Source organism: Didymella exigua (genome assembly GCF_010094145.1).
Source record: "Didymella exigua CBS 183.55 unplaced genomic scaffold M421scaffold_19, whole genome shotgun sequence".
Taxonomy (NCBI): Eukaryota; Fungi; Ascomycota; class Dothideomycetes; order Pleosporales; family Didymellaceae; genus Didymella; species Didymella exigua.
The window spans coordinates 186,855-203,347 of NW_022984793.1; the positions used below are offsets into that span (position 1 = coordinate 186,855).

The following is a 16,493-nucleotide window of genomic DNA, read 5'->3' on the forward strand; positions in this document are numbered from 1 at the left end:
ATTACATAACCTAGCTAACAGGAGCTTGTAGTTCATGGGAGGCTTGAGTCTCACAAGGCCGAGCGTGCGAAGTGTAGCACGTGTAGCAAGTAGGCCGATTGTCCCTGACAGCGAACGCGGGGAAATCAGAGAAGCTCGTAGCAGTGAAAACTTCAAAGCTGTTCGAGCCGGCGCCAGTTGGGGCCCTGGGAGGCAATCTTGATCTCACTGGATTTCAAGTTTGAGTATTAAAGCACTAACTCAGAACATGGGCTTTGGAGAGCAGACTCTTGCAATTTGTTTAGGGATGGATGCCATCTCCATTTCCATTCCGAGGAATTGAAGGGTTGCGCCGTCTGATCAATGCTATCCAGCCTCGGCGTGAAAGTATGTTAGCAGCACCCAAGCTGTCTGGGGCCTTTGTTGGTCGGACGGGAGACTTTGCTCAGCCTGATCGAACTAAAATCATGTGGTCAGACCTATATTGCTAAAAAAAATTATGAATCGTGACCCAGGACGGCCTGTACAGTATTCAAGTGTGTATTAATCAACTAAGCTTAAATAAATTTATCGATATCGCTCGAACCCAGCAAATCATTCCCCGCCCTTCTAATCAATACCCTAACTTGATCACCACAGGATATCCGCAAACGCGGTCCTCAGAACCTCTGTCCTCGTCTTCTGCATCTCGGGCGCAATTCCTACCAGATCCAGGATCTCCAGGCACTTCCTCGCATCCTCCTTCGCTGCCATAAGCAGTGGATCTGTACTCGGCGGGCCATTATGTCCCGGACTGAGGGGCTGTTCCTGCTGTCCTAGAATCCTCGCGATCAGAAGCTGCCTCACGTTAGCACCCATCCAACCCCACATCATCATCACACAGAACAGAGTGGGGAACTTACAGCCTCCTCGAAAGCCCGGTGTTGGAAAACCCACCACACACCCGCATCGACCCTCAGATGCTGCCAGAAATGGAGGAAACTCTGCACCGCCATTCTCGCCGCCTCAAGACACCCCTTCACTTCGCACATATACCCCTCAGCCGGGTTCTCGTCGGATTGAATCACCATGACGCAGTGCCAGAAGTTGCTGCGGAAGAACAGATTCTGTCGTAAACTGCGCGGACTCGTGTCGGCCAGTTTGGCGATCGTAGCATCGCTCGAGGCAGTCAATTCGGTCGGGAAGGAACGGTGAAGAGCAAAGTATTCTTCGATTAGTTGGCTCTTGTGCGCGAGAGACGTTGTGAGCGGGGTTGAAAGTGAGCGTGGTGTGCAAACTGTGCGCGAGACGAGGTTGGCCATGTGCCACATTGAGCGAATGTAGCGGCGGTCTGCAAGCTCGTAGGGCGGATACACGTCTTTAAGTTGCGCAATGTGTGTTATGCTCATGGGGTTGAGGACCGGGTGGGTCGAGCTGTTGGAAGAGCCGTTGGGCATGGCATAGTCATCGAGAGAGTCGTCGAGGGATTCGGGGCGCACGTCGGAGAAGGTGGTTGTCGGGGGCAGTTTAAGAAGTACAGTCAGGAATGTGTCTTGGAAGAAAATGGCTTGCCAGAGTTTGCGCCGTTGTTGCTTGTCGCTGCGTGAACAGCGGGATGCTATGACGTCTGGGTCGCGGTGTAGGCCCATAGCGTAGGCTTGCCGTACTAGGACGCCGCCAAATGCCCAGGCGTCGGAAGCGTGGTTATCGTTCATGAGGAAGTACCCTATGAGGACCATGGCCTGTAATGTCCTGACTGAAGCTCTGCTCAGGTACGACGACAACCTCAGCGCTTGCTGTGCTGCTGATACGTAGAACTCGGCGATTTGTGCCCTTTCTGCATTTGACGGCGTATGAATGAACTGTGTCCCCATGGCATACACGACGAAGTGCAGAGCAACCGTCACCGGATCGGCTTTCTGCTTCTCCTCCGGCGACATCGCCCAGAAGCGCTCATAGTCGGCATAGAAGTTCCGTCGGTGTATCATAGGATACACAGGATCGACGGCATCGAAGTACTTGTCAACAAGGATGTCAGCCTGCTCTTTTGCTGGCAACACACCCACGACCTCAGCGAGTCCACCGCGACTGGTCCAGTAGTTGGCGAAGGGATGCTCAGAGCCTAAGCCGAAGAAAGGGTGTGGGGCTCTACTTGAGAACGGCACATTGGACAGTAAGAATGGCGATGATCCAGTTGAAGACTGCGATGTACTGCGATAGTTTGACCTTACAGGGGTCGCTACCTGAGCAAGATGCTGCCATGTGGGTCAGCCATTGGCCCATTGCCGACATATTGGTCTGTGCATCTGCGCATCACCCATCCGTGTGGAGCCGAAGGGCACATGAACACCCGTTCGCACGGGGCTGACAGGAACAACCGTGCGGGAATAAAGAACGGATAATTACCTGAACAGGGAGTGGATGCTGCTTCGTGTCGCTGCCAAGCTGGAGTTGTGTGGGCTTCTGCTGCTGCTTCCTGGATCGTCCCGGATTACGCGCGGTGCCAACGCTGTGGAATTGCTTAGCAACGGGCGCACGAGTCGTTGTACGAGCGCTGAGACTCACCCGTCTGCAGATGTTGCGATCAGATTCGCAATGTCCGAGTACTTGCATGTCGACTGCCGTTTGATGCACGCCAGACAATGAGGCCGGGTACGATCACACTGCGCTGCAGCGTCAGATTCGCGCTCGGCTGAAGTCATGACGCACGTATCCCCAGGGCACGAGCAAGAGCAATGCTCAATGCAGGGACAGGGACGTACCTTTGTTTTGCGCTCAACACATTCTTCGCAGCTTAGAGTTGGTTTGTTTCTCTTCTGCCTCTTCTTGGGCGGTGGATCGCCGGGCGTTAAAGAGTTGGATGCAGCCTCGGGACTTGTTGAGGGATAGACAGCCTCCTCTTTCATGGCCATGCGCTCGGCACACGCGGCCGTTCTCAACACCTTGTGGCTTCGGGGATGCTGACAGATACGATATCAATGACAGTCTAACTGGTGCTGCATGGATGTGACGCGAGGGCGCTGTACAATGCTGACGGGAATAAGTGAGGTAATGTTTCCAGGAGCCCCCAGAAGGTTTCCGAAGGATTGAGCGGGGATTTTCGCGGGGAGACCCAGCCACCGCCAAGGCGGATGTAGTGAGAGTCTAGAACAGTGCCGATGGGTCGTCAGCCGCTAGCGCATGTCACACTAGGTGTTAAGGAACAGGAATCGAAGGTGAAACCTGTGTCCCTGGGTCACGTTGCAGAAGGAGGAGCGTGCCGTGAGATTATAGTAGCGGAAAGGGAAGAGCAGACGTAGATGACGAGGACGTGACATGTGGATGACAGGCCCTTGGTAAAGAAGACAGCATGGGCAAGGGCGAAGCGCATACGTGTTCAGCGTCATCACCGGCAGACCAAGAGGAGCTCCAAAAACGTAGCCTCTGGGGCAATTCTCTTGATCACGTGCTGCCCTGCCTCTATAATTCTTCCCTAACGTATGCATTGCCTGAGATGGGAGTCCTTACCACTTGTAGGAGACGCACATACCCGTGTAATCGGCCGTTGTCTAGCACAGTCTTGATGCTTTTCATTTCTCAAGTCCCCACCTCTTCAATTTCTCCCAAAACTATCCATCAGCCTCGCACTTTTTCACCGCTGAGTATAGTCGACATGTGCCCGAGCATTGTAGGAGAATCGAATTGGCATGGGTATTAAAGCCCGGTTCCCTTCGGAGTTTGTGCCCAACTTAGGTGTAGTGCTGCATGGCATCGCGATAACCCTTCCCACCACGCATATCGTCCTCGAAAGCCTGAGCAACCTCAAGCACACGCTTGAGATGCTCCATACTAAACGCCACTTCTTCCGACAGCGCGATAGATTGGCCAGTCTTGACCGTGTTCTTGATCTACACAACATATCAGCGGAATCCAAATACCCCCTCATAAGAGAGCACATACCTGTCGACCGTTCAGGTTCCTCTTCGCCAACTCATTGAAGTCATCTTCTGTGAAAGTCTTCACATTCTGATCGCCCTCCCTATTTTTGCTCTCGGTAACAGCCATCTTCTCCACCTTACCGATGTGGTGCTGCCAGATCCTCTTCCTCGCCGCAGGTTTGAGGCTTTCGTAGCGGATGCCCATGTGGATCCTGCTCTGGAAGGCCTCATCGAAAGTCTCGACGCGATTGGTAGTCAAGAATAAAATGCCCTGGTAGTACTCCGTAAGACGCAGGAAGACCGAGACGAGACTGTTACGGTGGATATCGTGCGGCATGCGCGCCTCGAGGAATACGTCGGCTTCGTCGAGAAGCAGGATCGCACCCCATGAGTGCGTGATGTCCATGATGCGGTTTAGGTCGCGTTCGAGGCTGCCGGAGTTGGTACCAAGTTCGCCAGCTGAGACGGCGTAGAGAGGGCACTTGAGGTACTCTGCGATCGACTCGCCGGTGAGTGTCTTGCCGACTCCTGGTGGGCCGTGCAGTACAACATTGAGACCCTTGCCTTTGCCTTGGATGACATCGTCAATGGTGCGGGCGGCGTTGAAACGATGGGAAGAGACAAGGCCCTTAAGGTTGGACTTGATTTTGTCCGGTAAAACTAGTGAGCCGAATGCTTCGGCGTTCCATTGGATGTCCTCTATACCAGAGAGTGAGAACTCGAGCCATAGCTTCTCGGAGAACGCGAAGCCCAAGACGACAGGAGAAGCGATCAACAGTTCCTCTTCAGTGAAGATGTGGTTGGCCATATTGCCCTCGTCGTCAATCTCGAGTTTGGTGGTCTCGTTGTTACCGACACCGTTTTCGGCATCGATCATGCTCTGGGGCACCTGAAGAAGATGCTTCTTACCCTTGCTGTCTTTCCACATGACAACACGCATTGGGTCTTTTTCAGGCTTCTCGCTCTCTGACAGGCCATCATCTTCCTCACTTGAACAACAGCAATCGTCGCTCATCGCATCCTCAGCCTCCTCATCTTCTCGATTCAACTCGTCCGGCTTGATGTAGGAGAGAGGATAATTTGGCTGTATGCGGCGGAAGATTGCAGGATCAACCATAATACGGCCGTTAATATTATACTTAGCGATCATGTTCTTCACCTTTTGGTAGGCGATGCCCTTCTGCAAGCGATAGTTCATACCCTGGAGTGCAATGAACTTCTTGCCTCGCTCTATCAAGAGTGCTCTGATACCCTGTTTGGTCAGTTAGCAGTGTGAGGTTGGAAAGGTTCATTGGGATGAGCTTACCTTAGGGTCTTTGTGATACTTCAGTGGGTATGCGACCATGCTGGTGATCTTCTTGTGACCCTTGAAAGACTTGATCTCGGCCTGGTGATCGCCAAGCCCAAACGTCTGACCGTCATACTCGAGGTATTTGCCATCGATGCAGCAAGACTTGGCGCCGCTCAGCCAGCTCTCATACTCAGAACACTGTTCGACCCTAAAACACCTCGGGTCCTCTTTATTGCCGTATGTAGGAGTGTACACAATGATGTTCGGCTTGAACAGCGCCCAGGTTAGGTCATAAGTGATGGTGCCTGCTTTCAGCAACGGCTTTAGAGCCTTTCTAGTCGCAGCGAAGTCCTTGTCGATGTATCCCAAGAGCAACTTACATTGGGCAACCTCCTGTGCAAGTTGCTTCTGGTCTTTCGCCTTCTTGGCACGCTTGAGCTTTGGCTTCAATGTCTTCCTCGCGTACTTCTTGATTTCGTCGTAATAGTGATACAGGATATGTGGGTCGATCTCAGGTATGTCTTCAACGAGACTGACACATTTGCACTCCTTCAGGACGACTTGCAAAACGCCCCTCAATGCTTTGGACTTGATGTCTACGAGTGTCTCACCGAGTTTGCCTTCCCAGTTGAAGCGTCGGCGCACAGTGAAGACACACTCAAACTCATCCTTTTGCTCGGCCGTGCTCTCAATGAGCTTGTAGTCACGGAGTTTGGTGTCCCAGACTTGATCGACGCGCTTGAACTCGTGCGTATTCTTCTTGACTGGTGCCTTCGGGATTGGCGGAGTGATACCAGCAGTTGCGGCAGTCACTGCGGCGAGTTGTTGCATCTTGAGGTTTTGGAGGATTGCATTCACCTTCGTCACCTGGGTATTGATGTCATCGTGGGGAAGAGGTGGAGCACTGCTGTCACTAGTATGGACTGTCACCGGACCCTCAGATGCAGAGCCATCATCTTCCACGAGTTGCCTGACTTTGCGTTTAGCTGTGGCACGTTTGCGCTTGGCCTTCACATCGTCAAAATCAGTGGCAGAGTCGCTGCTGGAAGAGCTGGAGGAGCAGGATGATGAGGACGAGTCACTACCGTCAGTCGAGCTCTCGATTTTTTTGGTCTTCTTCTGCTTCTTGGACTTGGCTTTGGCTTTTGCCTTCGCAGCCTTGCGTCGGCTCTTCTTCTTCGTATCTTCCGAGTCCGAATTTGAACTGGAGTCGGCGTCTGAGTCCGAGGAGTCGCTTGATGAGTTATCGCTGGAGTGATCACTCAAGTCTACTTTCCTGCCCTTCTTCTTGCTTTTGCTCTTGCTTTTGCTCTTACTCTTACTCTTACCGGCTCTCCCTTTCGTCGCCTTCTTTTTCACTGCTGTCTTCTTAGCCACCTCTTTCCGCTTCTTCTTGCGGTTCTCTTTCTCGTCATCAGTGCTATCTTCCGACTCGCTGTCTGCATCGCTATCGGAAGCGGATGAATCGATGTTCTTGCTCTTGGATTTCTTGGTCTTCTTCTTGCCTTGCTTGGTCTTCTCTGACTTAGTCTTCTTTGTAGAAGAGTCAGCCTTAGAGTCGCCGGTGGTCGTGTCGGGGACTTGGGGAATTGGCAGTGGTGGCGCAACTGCTGTCTCTTGTTCCACCTTCGGTGGCGGAACCTCGGCCTTCTGAATCTCGACTTGATCTTGGCTTGCACCCATGCTGGAGGTGCCGTCAAGAGAGATATGATCTAACTCCGATAATACTGAAGGTGTTGGTAGGGTGACAGGTGATGAGCTCGAAGTTTCTGAAAGCTTGATGTTCGCTGGTGGAGGGAGAGGAGGAATCTTTGGAGTTGATTCCGCGCTTTGTGGATCACTCATCGATGATCGAGTGGCAGAGATGTATATCTCAATCGGTGGTCAAATCCGAATATATTTTCACAAACGTTTCGTGAGGCGATTCGTGTGGTGAAGTTGAAGGCGGCGGTGTAGAAGTTTACTCGAGGATGTGAACTGGTAAAAACGAGGTCAAACGCTCACGAACCTTATAGTCGTAAACACTGCAGGCGTCCACCTCTTGTCTTGCAAGCAAGGCAATGTTAGACAGTCAGCCTGATTCAATATCTCTTGCTTCTCGTAGGTTCTTGCAGACTATTGCAGCAACGGCGCACAGAGGTGCCCTGCAAAGGCAGAAGTTGTAACGATGCTTTTCTAGTCCTAGATAGTCGCGACGCTAGGGTATTCCTCGACCATAAGGCTGCACGCTATTGAGAGCTTTCAATCCCTCTTACCCCGCCTTCTTGGAGTAAATATAGGCTGCGATGGGATGCGGCTCTGAGTCAGCAGGGGCACTATCATAGGCCACACTTGAGCCCAAGTTCTGATTAGAGTGGTGGCCAGATTAGATTCGCTCTTGGATGCAGGATGGCTTGCATGAAGTGTGATACGGAGGGTGACCGATCAGATGGGTTGGCGAATCTTGTGGGGTTGCGTGGCTGTCAGCCTGTCCTCGATGCTTTCAGCCTCGCCGGGGTTGCGATTGCGCAATTGACGTTCGGTGGACCCGAGGTTGACCGGTAAATGTTTCGAAGTTGCCTAATTCTTTGGAGAATTGTGTGGTTCTATAATCATTCTGGTGAGGGTATCGACCTGTTCTTATGCTTCTATGCTGACGCTTCGCGGCGACAGGCTTTGTAGCGCCTTCTGCCGCGGCGACATTCGCCCTGCACCGCGTAGGCACGAGTCCATCTTACATGTACACGTATGTGATGCCGGTCTTGCTGACGGAATTCTAAATTGAGGCGTAGCCTATGCAGCGGTGGTGACACAGAATGGTTGTGATTGAAGCTACTGGCTGCTAGTAACAGTTGAGGGAGGAGGTTCGGAATGGCAGGCGAGCAGGCGGCAGGCGTTCGCCTCACTTTGGTGGCAACCTCAACGAAAGTACACCTTCAAGATCGAGAAGATCCCCCAGAACGAACATGCGCAGCACAATTGATCGGTAAATAAGCATGACGTTGTTGCTACAATGGTATATCGAAAGCAAAGCAAAACGATTCGCCTTCAACACAGGAGGGAAGTCGATACCCACTAGCACGTGCGCCCGTGCTGTACACAACACAACGCGCCTGCAATGCACCCGCAAGCTGCAGCGTCTACGCGAAAGTGCTTCGTGCACGAACCTGATACGCTGCACCACTTTTTTTTTTTTAAAATCGAGTCCCCAAACCATCAGCAGCCAGAGCCTCGTCCTATGGCACGTTGTGCTGGAGGTCACTCGGGCTTCTGGTCGAGCCGCATTGGCACGCCTCAGTTCGACAGCTTGCTCTTTCCCAGATGTCCAAGTTGGTGTTCTTTCGCGCTCTTCATCTCGCTCTCAGGTCTGCCGTCAGGCAGCTCACTGGTTGATGCAGCCCCAGAAACGTGATATTTGACGTTATCAATCAGCTTCTCAACGTGGCTTGCGCCTCTGTGCGACCCTCTGGAAGAAGGCCTCGATGTTGTCGCCGCTACACCATCCGTCTGACTTAATATTGTGGGTTGTGAGGCTGTTGTGTATGAGTCGCTCTTCTTATCACTGGCTTCTATGCTTGTTCTTGTTGATCTTGGGTACTGAAGGACCTCCTCGCCGTTGGGGCCGTGCGATCGAACATCTCTTGTGTCGCTGTCGTCGCTCTCGTCACTATTCCTGCGATCAGGTACTGGCACTGTTGTTTTGTTCTTCTCGTTCGCCCTCTTGATGGCCTCTGTTTGGTTGACGTCGAGCTCTAAGTTGTCTGGGCTCGAAGATCTCAGGCCAAGATCCTTGCCCTCGCTCGGCTCGACACCCTTTGTACCCTTCCAGTCTGTGGGTCCTGTTTGTCGCACTTCCTCGCCTTCCTTTGGCTCTGTAATGAGGACACCAGGCCGCCCCTCCTCAGCGCTGAGTGCGCGCCAGACGACAGCGATGCGCTCAAAAGCCTGTGTGCCCTTGCGTGATGAGCCCTTGATGCCATCCATTGCGCTCCAGTCGATCTCGAAGACACCGGATTCGTCTGCTGTCCCGTTCTTCTCCGCGCCGCTGCCCTCGAAGAATGTGTTGAACCAAACGTGTGCGACTGCGGTGACCATTGTGAGATCGAAAGCAGCTTTGTTGCGACGCTCGACGTCGATATTGATATCGTTCGTGGGCAGCACAACGCGCTTTGAAGGCCGGAAGACGACATCGCCCGTACCTGGTGTGAGGCTCTCTTTCGAGTTTTCCCTAGGCGTCGCGGCGCCATCTGCGTTTCGTGGTGTCTCCAGAGAGGACCTGCTGGCGTTCTTGGATTCACTCTGGCCATCGACCTGTGCATTGGCCTTGCCAGATGACCCGGCCAAACCATTCTTGTACATGACCTCGTGGACTGCTTGTGCCATACCTGTTGTCTTTACTTCGCCCCTCACGATCTCTCGTTCCTCCTTGGTGAATGTGTGGAAGTTCTTGATAAGCTTGCCGTCCTCAACAAAGCCCTCGATCTGGATCTTGACGCCGTCTCTCAGACCCCAGCAGTGCACTTCCAGAATTTCGACCTGCCTCTCAACGTACATCTTGCCGTGTTTTGTCCAGCGATCAACATAAGTGAGCCATCGCAACTGACTTGGGATGCTGACGCCCTTGTAGCCCATGCCAGGCCGCATGCGCCGCTCTGTGAATCGCTGTAGGGCCTTCTCCATGGGCCAGCCTTCCTCACTCATCAGGTAGCTGCAGCTCGCTGTACCTGATCGGCCCTTCCCGGCTTTGCAGTGAACAACAACAACGCGCCCTTCCTTTGCCTTCAACCAGTTGCGCATGCTGGCCATGATGTTTGGTATGAGGGCGAAGGGCGGCGGATGGTGATCGGGAAAGGGGTAGTGATATACGCGATTGTAGACCTCGCTGTCTGGATAGCCAGTACCTTCAGCACGAAACTCCCATATCGCCCAGTCTTCGCCATGTTTTGAGTCGAGGAACTTCACGAGGGAGTCGAGAGGATTTCGGTATGCGCGCTGAGGATATGTGCCGCTGGGGCCTGATGTGGCGATGACTATGAACAGTCAGGAGAGTCTCAAGATATACGGTAGGTCCTGTACTATTGTCTGTGACATAGCACATGTCGAGGCCAGCTTCAGCGTGCCGCGCACGTGGGCCGGCGACAATCTGCCGCAGTATTGAAGCCTGGTGCCATGTCAGCCTTGCGGTGCGGCGCGCATCCCGTGATCGTCGATTACCATTGTGAGATGTGAGGATTCCGTGTCAGCTCTTCAGGAGTAAGTCGCGCAACATGTCGAGTCCTGGCGTTCGTGTGGAGAGCAACGCGCCTTCCTGGTTCCTGGTTCGAAGCGACGTCATCCCTGTTTGATCTAGCGGGGCAACAAGCTTTTGGAAGCGTGAGCCTGCGACTCCACCAAACCCCACCCGCCCTTTGCACCACCATCACCATCGCTGACATTGCCTCCTTACGAACACTCTTTTTCCTTATGTCTTTTCGAGGCTCAGCACGTCGAGCTTTGAAAATCTTCGACGAGCTCCGGCAATTACAATTACGACATCCAAGATGCCGGGTTCCGGACCCAGCTTGTCTATGTGTCGAAGCTTGCCGTGCTACCCGCTTCCACTCTATTATTTTCAACGAGCACCTATAACGTTCTAGCTTCTGGCATCATATCCGCCGTATTTCGATGGTAGAGTAGACCGTCGTTTCCTCGGTTGCCGACAGTCAGGTCATCATCACGAATTGGACTTTACGAAAGATGTTGCAGTCGGCGTCTATGACCCATATTGAAAAGCCACCGGATCAGCCGATGGTTGACGGTGATACTAGGTATGGGTCAGCTCATTTGTACCTCAACACACCAGGAGATTCGTTCTCTGTAGCGCTCACAGGGCTTTCGCAAATCCATATCTACACATGTATCAGTAAACCAGTTGGCAAGTACCAACTGGGTAAAGTACCTGGGGCATTATAGCCTCTAGCTCGTGGATGTTGTCGTTTCTCTATGACTGCCGGCGCCTTCGGCCTTTGAGCAATTGCAAGAGGCCGATTACTACAGGAAGACTCCCAACGAGGACCGAGAGTTCGGCGAACAGTATCTCCAACACACTGGGACCATCAGTCGAGGCAATAGCCAAGTGTTTGGCTTACACGATAGCCTCCATGCTGACCTCTCGGTAGAGTTGCGCTTGAATGAAGTTCTCACAACAAAAACTAGCGACCGGGACAAGTATGGAGATTGAAGTAAATGGTACTCTGTCTCCAGCAAGGAATATGTCACGGTTAAGACGAACTTACTCAAGGGAGTAAATACACCCCCCCCCCCCCCCCCCCCCCCCCACCCCCCAGATCGTAGCAATCGCGTAGAGCTGGTAGCTTTTCAAGGTTTTCTGTACATGTAGGTCGTGACGCAACATGCCCTGTATATTCTGCTCCACACGTCTAGCGTTCTACGTCTGTGCCCTTAACCTCTGGCACTTAGCTTCTTAGCTCTCTTGCGCAGTGTTCTTTGGCGTCTTTTTGGTGGGGTGTCAGGCTCGCTTGCGGTCACCTGTCGCGGAGCAAAAGGTCAACCTTTTACTCCCTTGAGTAAGTTCGTCTTAACCGTGACAGAATTGTGGCAAAGCGAACTGTTATTGTCGATTCACCTGCAGACATTTGCTATTTATGATAAACTGCCCATGTAACAAGCACGTCCCGGCGATCCTTGCGACATCATTAAGGCCAGCCAGCTGCATGGGGATGTTGGTTGTCGTGTGCAGAGTGGCTATACTTCAGATGATCGCAGCTTGCGCCCGCCGCACCCAAGAACCATCTCGCGCGCCGGCAAGTGTTCCACTTTCCGCGCCGCGGATTCTAGTCGTCGCTCACGCTTTACCGGTATGTAAGGTCGCCACGAAAGCATTTCTTGCAAGCCTCGAAGAATATGTTATCCTCAAAAACGCTTTTCAGTCTGTAGATTCCACTCTTAGTGTCGACAGTAGGCTCGGAGCCTCTCAGCATGTCAGACTTTACGCAGCCCTTCAAGGAGCCGAAACCATCGGATCGTAAGACGAAGCCCAGATGCTACTTTTGTGGGAAGTCGAAGATATTTGTAAGTCAGCGGTACAGGTTGGTGTGGTGCCACGTATTGACAGACATGTAGTGCTCATTCAGTCCCCTCAGGAATGGACCTTGACCAGCTCGATGCGAGAAGTGTATTGAGAGAAAGAACCTTGCTCAAGACCGACACTGATGTCCTTAAGACGGAACGACAAGAAGCAATCAGAGACCTATTATGGAAAGCCTCGCAATCCTCTGGAACACTTACCGCAACATCAACATGTCGACTCGAAAGTCTTTGTCTCCATGGAATCTGTCTCTGCACTACCTAGCATGCTTACGCCTGCAACGGCTGTACCCCAAGCAGACTGCTCGAAAGACGCGTGAGTTTGCAGTCAGCCAAGCTTGTTCCCCATCGAGATTGAAACGCGGCAGTATACTCCTTCTCAGCATACACTCCGTCGTCCTTATGGCTATAAGCGCGAAATCGTAGATATAGCCGTTACCATGCTACAGCCTAGTCGCCGCGATGCTTACCTGGAACACACTGAAGAACACATTCCCGTGCTTGAGGCGATCGTCAATAAATACAAAGTTCTGGCCCGCATGGTCAGAACAAGAATGCTTGCTTGCAGTGGTGGGATCATGCTTGCCCCAGCACATGATGCATTCAATGCATTAACGATCCCTTATTTTCGCCTAGAGTATACATAGGGCAAAGATGATATATCCTTGAGCGAAGCTCGGGCTAGCATCGCCCTGTTCCAAAGGGTCGGTCACAGCAACATAGTTTACGTGCTTCTGACGAAATTGCTACACAAAGGCGTGGTTTTTGCGCAAGATAAGATTATGAGTCTACTGTCGTGCAAGGATCAATTCACAAAAGATCTGGACACAATGTTGCGGAACTCCAATCTACCGTTCTCGTCTCCGGCATCTTGAAGAGGTTGTCAGATGTTCATACCGAAAGCTCTTGCCCGCATCCCGGCTGTTGCGAAACAGATACGCGGCGACAGACATCAAGATTTCTTCGGACATCTGAGCTTTCACACCCTTTCCGATGCTGGTGTCGCCTTTCAGTGGGAGCGGTCCGGCCCCGCGAAGTCTTCCAGTTTAATTCACTTCTCGCCAGAAGCATTTGGTCGTTCAATCGATTTCTCGGTTCAAGCTGTAGATTGCGCTGTCATTTCTGGTCGGACCGTGTTGCATGTCGCCGTTCGTCAAGGCAGCGTTGGCTCGTTCCTCGCACTTTCCCAATTGGGCGCAGACATCCACCGGCTGTGTCTCAACAATCAATCACTCTTGCATATTGCAGCATGTCACGGTCGCGTGGACATGGCCAGTCATATTATCAACAAGATGCGTCCTCAGAAGGATGAAGTCCAGTACATGCATGTCCTTGATCAACTCGATGGTCAAAACCGAACTCCTTTCTGGTATGCTGCTTGCGGCTCTCATTTTGGTGTGATGAAATGCCTGGTTGCAGGACTCCCGTGCCTAAAGCAGGAGATTGTCACTGCTGTCGATATCGAGCATGAGGATCTAAACGGACACAATGCTCTCACGATAGCAGCACGTGACGGACGTACGACAGTCCTGGAACATCTTTTCTGTCTACGGAAGAGGTACTGGACTCCAGGAGTAACGGACATGTACTTGCGTGAGTATCTGGTACTTGCATACGCAGTACGGTTGGGCGATCTACAATGCACTAAGCTGGTGCATGAGTATCGCACGTAGGGATTTGGTAGCCGCATTTACATACGGTAAGAGCATCAGACTACGCTACAGCACGACAAGACGAAGCGCTGCGCGCCGAACTCCACGAGCTATGCCGACTGGACTTACGATCGGCCACTGGTGAGGAGAGACAAGCTTCCCGCCTGTCAGGACTATGGGTACCTGGCGGCACTACTCTTACTGAGCCAGTACGATGGCACACGTGGACAATCGGTGGCCCGAAGAGCCGCCACAATAGAAAACTTGGTGAGAACCGAGTCAGTTTTCAACCCTGGACGAGTGAGATCGACACAAGCCAAAGTCTGATTTCACAATTTGCAAGATTGTGGAACAGTGGAGGACCCCTCATATGAAAATCGCGTTGTGGTGGTCTGCATATACACACACACACAATTTATTTACGCCCGGCGGCCGAGCCGAAAGGGCTACTAACGATGATCTGCTACTACACTGCTTATGCTACATCGCGGCCTCACTAGCCCCTGTGTCTTCCCTGACTCGCTTCTCCATGCCACTTGTTGTTCCATGGTCTGCATATAGTCACTAGCGAATGCGGCTTCACCCCTAGCGTGCAGCTGCAATAATCCTACGCCACCTGTGATGCAAAGCCACAGCCCTGCACGCTATCGACCCGCCCCGCATGAGCTCCTTCCCAAACCCGCGACTGAAGCTTCCCTTTTTCAACCACCACACACTTGCATATTACGTGCTATCACCAGACGCGTCATGACCAGTGCCTATTACCTCGCGAAGCCACCCAGTAAGCCCTTCAGCGGCCAATCAAAGATGGCCTCTTCTGTGCCACTCGACCAGATTCCAACGCTCTCGCTGCTGTACAAGCTGAACAAAATCGAACCCACAGCAGACAGCAGCCCAGAGCACACACCAAACGCCGCATACAACGACAGAATCAGTATCATTCGCCAAGATATCACCACGCTCGCCGTCGACTCGATCGTGAACGCCGCAAATACGTCATTGCTCGGTGGAGGCGGCGTTGACGGCGCGATTCACCGTGCGGCAGGCCCGGAGCTGCTCGATGAGTGCGGCACACTCGGCGGCTGCGAGACTGGCAGCGCGAAAATCACAGATGGCTACGAACTGCCCGCAGAAAAGATCATCCACGCTGTGGGGCCGATCTACTGGAACAAGAACAAGGATGAGGCAGCACAACTACTGGCTGGCTGCTATAAGACAAGTCTGCAGCTGGCAGTTGACACTGGCTGCAAGAGCATTGCGTTCTCAGCTCTGAGCACAGGCGTGTATGGATACCCCAGCAGTGAAGCCAGCTTGGTCGCACTGGAGACTGTACGCAAGTTCCTGGAGGAGGGCGAGAAGGCAGACGTGCTTGAGCGCATCATCTTCTGCAACTTTCTCCAGAAAGACGAAGATGCATACTTCAAGAACATTCCGTAAGTATTCCCAGACGCAAGATCTTGGCCCACATACTTACAGTAGAACAGCACATTCTTCCCTCCTGGAACCTCCGAGACCGAAGTCGAAGCCACGGCCACTAACGAGCTGGAGTACGATACAGAGGAAGAGCAAGAGGAGGTTCAAGGCTTACGAGCAACTCCGGACGTTTTGTCGCAGCTCCCTGATGCTCCCACCGACGAGCCCGTGGATGCCGATGATGCCGATCAGCCTTCGCAGAAGAAACAGAAGACCGAGGAAGGTTCGGATGATGACTTTGTCGTCATATACAAGGAGGGCACGGACGGTGCGAAATCTAAGTAGCTCTGAAAGAGACTCTGGCCTCTCACATTTTGGAGGATATCTATCAAGAGCAGCTTTCGATGTTTCCTACCTTTTCGATTAGCACTGGCGTTCAAGGAGCAACAAGAATTATACCCTGGATACGGTGGAATGGGGATGCCGAACGAATGATACGACATAACAACTACTTGACCTGGACAATCACCAGCGATCGCACCTTTATTTATTCCTGCTGGCATTGACAGATATGGCACAGTCGATGCACCCGAAGAACCATCTCAGTGACTGTGGAGAACCAAGTGGATAAATTTAAGCTTCAAATACATGGGGTACTACTAGTAGCAATGTTGAGGACAGCCATCCCAACGATCTGCACTCAGACGCTGGACCCCGTAGTCGCCCCACATTCGGGCAGCTGCCGAGTGTGTGGGGTGAGCTGTCCTGTCCACTATCCCTGATCGACGAAGTGGCGCATGCATCGCCAAGTGCGCGCCATCTACACATCGAACAAGGGACTCATCTTGGAGATCCGCATATCCTCCAGAGAATAAGTCAACATAACTGGGGTGAATGGGTATTGGTGGCGGGTATGAAACTGTCGAGATTTCGAAAGCGCTTCTCGCGGGTAATAATAGCGACAACTGTTCGAGCGCCGCGCACCGTGAGGCTCAGCGGGAGTTCCTCGTCTCGAGGTGTATTTAGCCGAAGGCGCCCCGCGGTCACATTCACGCGGCAATCATACCGAACAGAGTCGCTGAGTCCAACGGACGCGGATAAATTGGAGTAAGTATCCGCGGCCGTGCTGACTATGTTCATACGTCCAGTCGCTGGCTCCCGCTCAAGTCATTAGCTGACAGCTACGCAGTCAAGGTA

The 16,493-nt window shown here is 52.6% G+C and overlaps 4 protein-coding genes across 4 annotated transcripts; 1 reads left to right on the plus strand and 3 right to left on the minus strand.

The window, feature by feature from the left end:
- Positions 1 to 519: 519 nt before the first annotated feature.
- On the minus strand, positions 520 to 3,006 carry M421DRAFT_422187 (uncharacterized protein). Its single transcript, XM_033593082.1, has 5 exons — positions 2,721 to 3,006; positions 2,524 to 2,621; positions 2,365 to 2,467; positions 882 to 2,213; positions 520 to 816 (listed from the first exon to the last, which is right to left on the minus strand). The coding sequence occupies exons 1-5, from the start codon at positions 2,868 to 2,870 to the stop codon at positions 610 to 612; spliced, it is 1,890 nt and encodes a 629-aa protein (XP_033447205.1). The 5' UTR covers positions 2,871 to 3,006; the 3' UTR covers positions 520 to 609.
- Positions 3,007 to 3,686: 680 nt separating this feature from the next.
- Positions 3,687 to 6,849, minus strand: M421DRAFT_6517 (uncharacterized protein; the record flags this gene model as incomplete). The annotated part of the gene is made up of 3 exons (XM_033596223.1): positions 3,687 to 3,845; positions 3,898 to 5,127; positions 5,182 to 6,849. 3 exons carry the CDS (start codon positions 6,847 to 6,849, stop codon positions 3,687 to 3,689), a joined length of 3,057 nt encoding a protein of 1,018 aa, XP_033447206.1.
- Positions 6,850 to 8,099: 1,250 nt separating this feature from the next.
- On the minus strand, positions 8,100 to 10,447 carry M421DRAFT_422189 (uncharacterized protein). Its single transcript, XM_033593083.1, has 3 exons — positions 10,360 to 10,447; positions 10,222 to 10,306; positions 8,100 to 10,175 (listed from the first exon to the last, which is right to left on the minus strand). Exons 1-3 carry the CDS (start codon positions 10,360 to 10,362, stop codon positions 8,440 to 8,442), a joined length of 1,824 nt encoding a protein of 607 aa, XP_033447207.1. The 5' UTR covers positions 10,363 to 10,447; the 3' UTR covers positions 8,100 to 8,439.
- Positions 10,448 to 14,417: 3,970 nt separating this feature from the next.
- M421DRAFT_422191 (MACRO domain-containing protein 1) lies at positions 14,418 to 15,888 on the plus strand. Its single transcript, XM_033593084.1, has 2 exons — positions 14,418 to 15,316; positions 15,368 to 15,888. The coding sequence occupies exons 1-2, from the start codon at positions 14,691 to 14,693 to the stop codon at positions 15,639 to 15,641; spliced, it is 900 nt and encodes a 299-aa protein (XP_033447208.1). The 5' UTR covers positions 14,418 to 14,690; the 3' UTR covers positions 15,642 to 15,888.
- Positions 15,889 to 16,493: the final 605 nt, after the last annotated feature.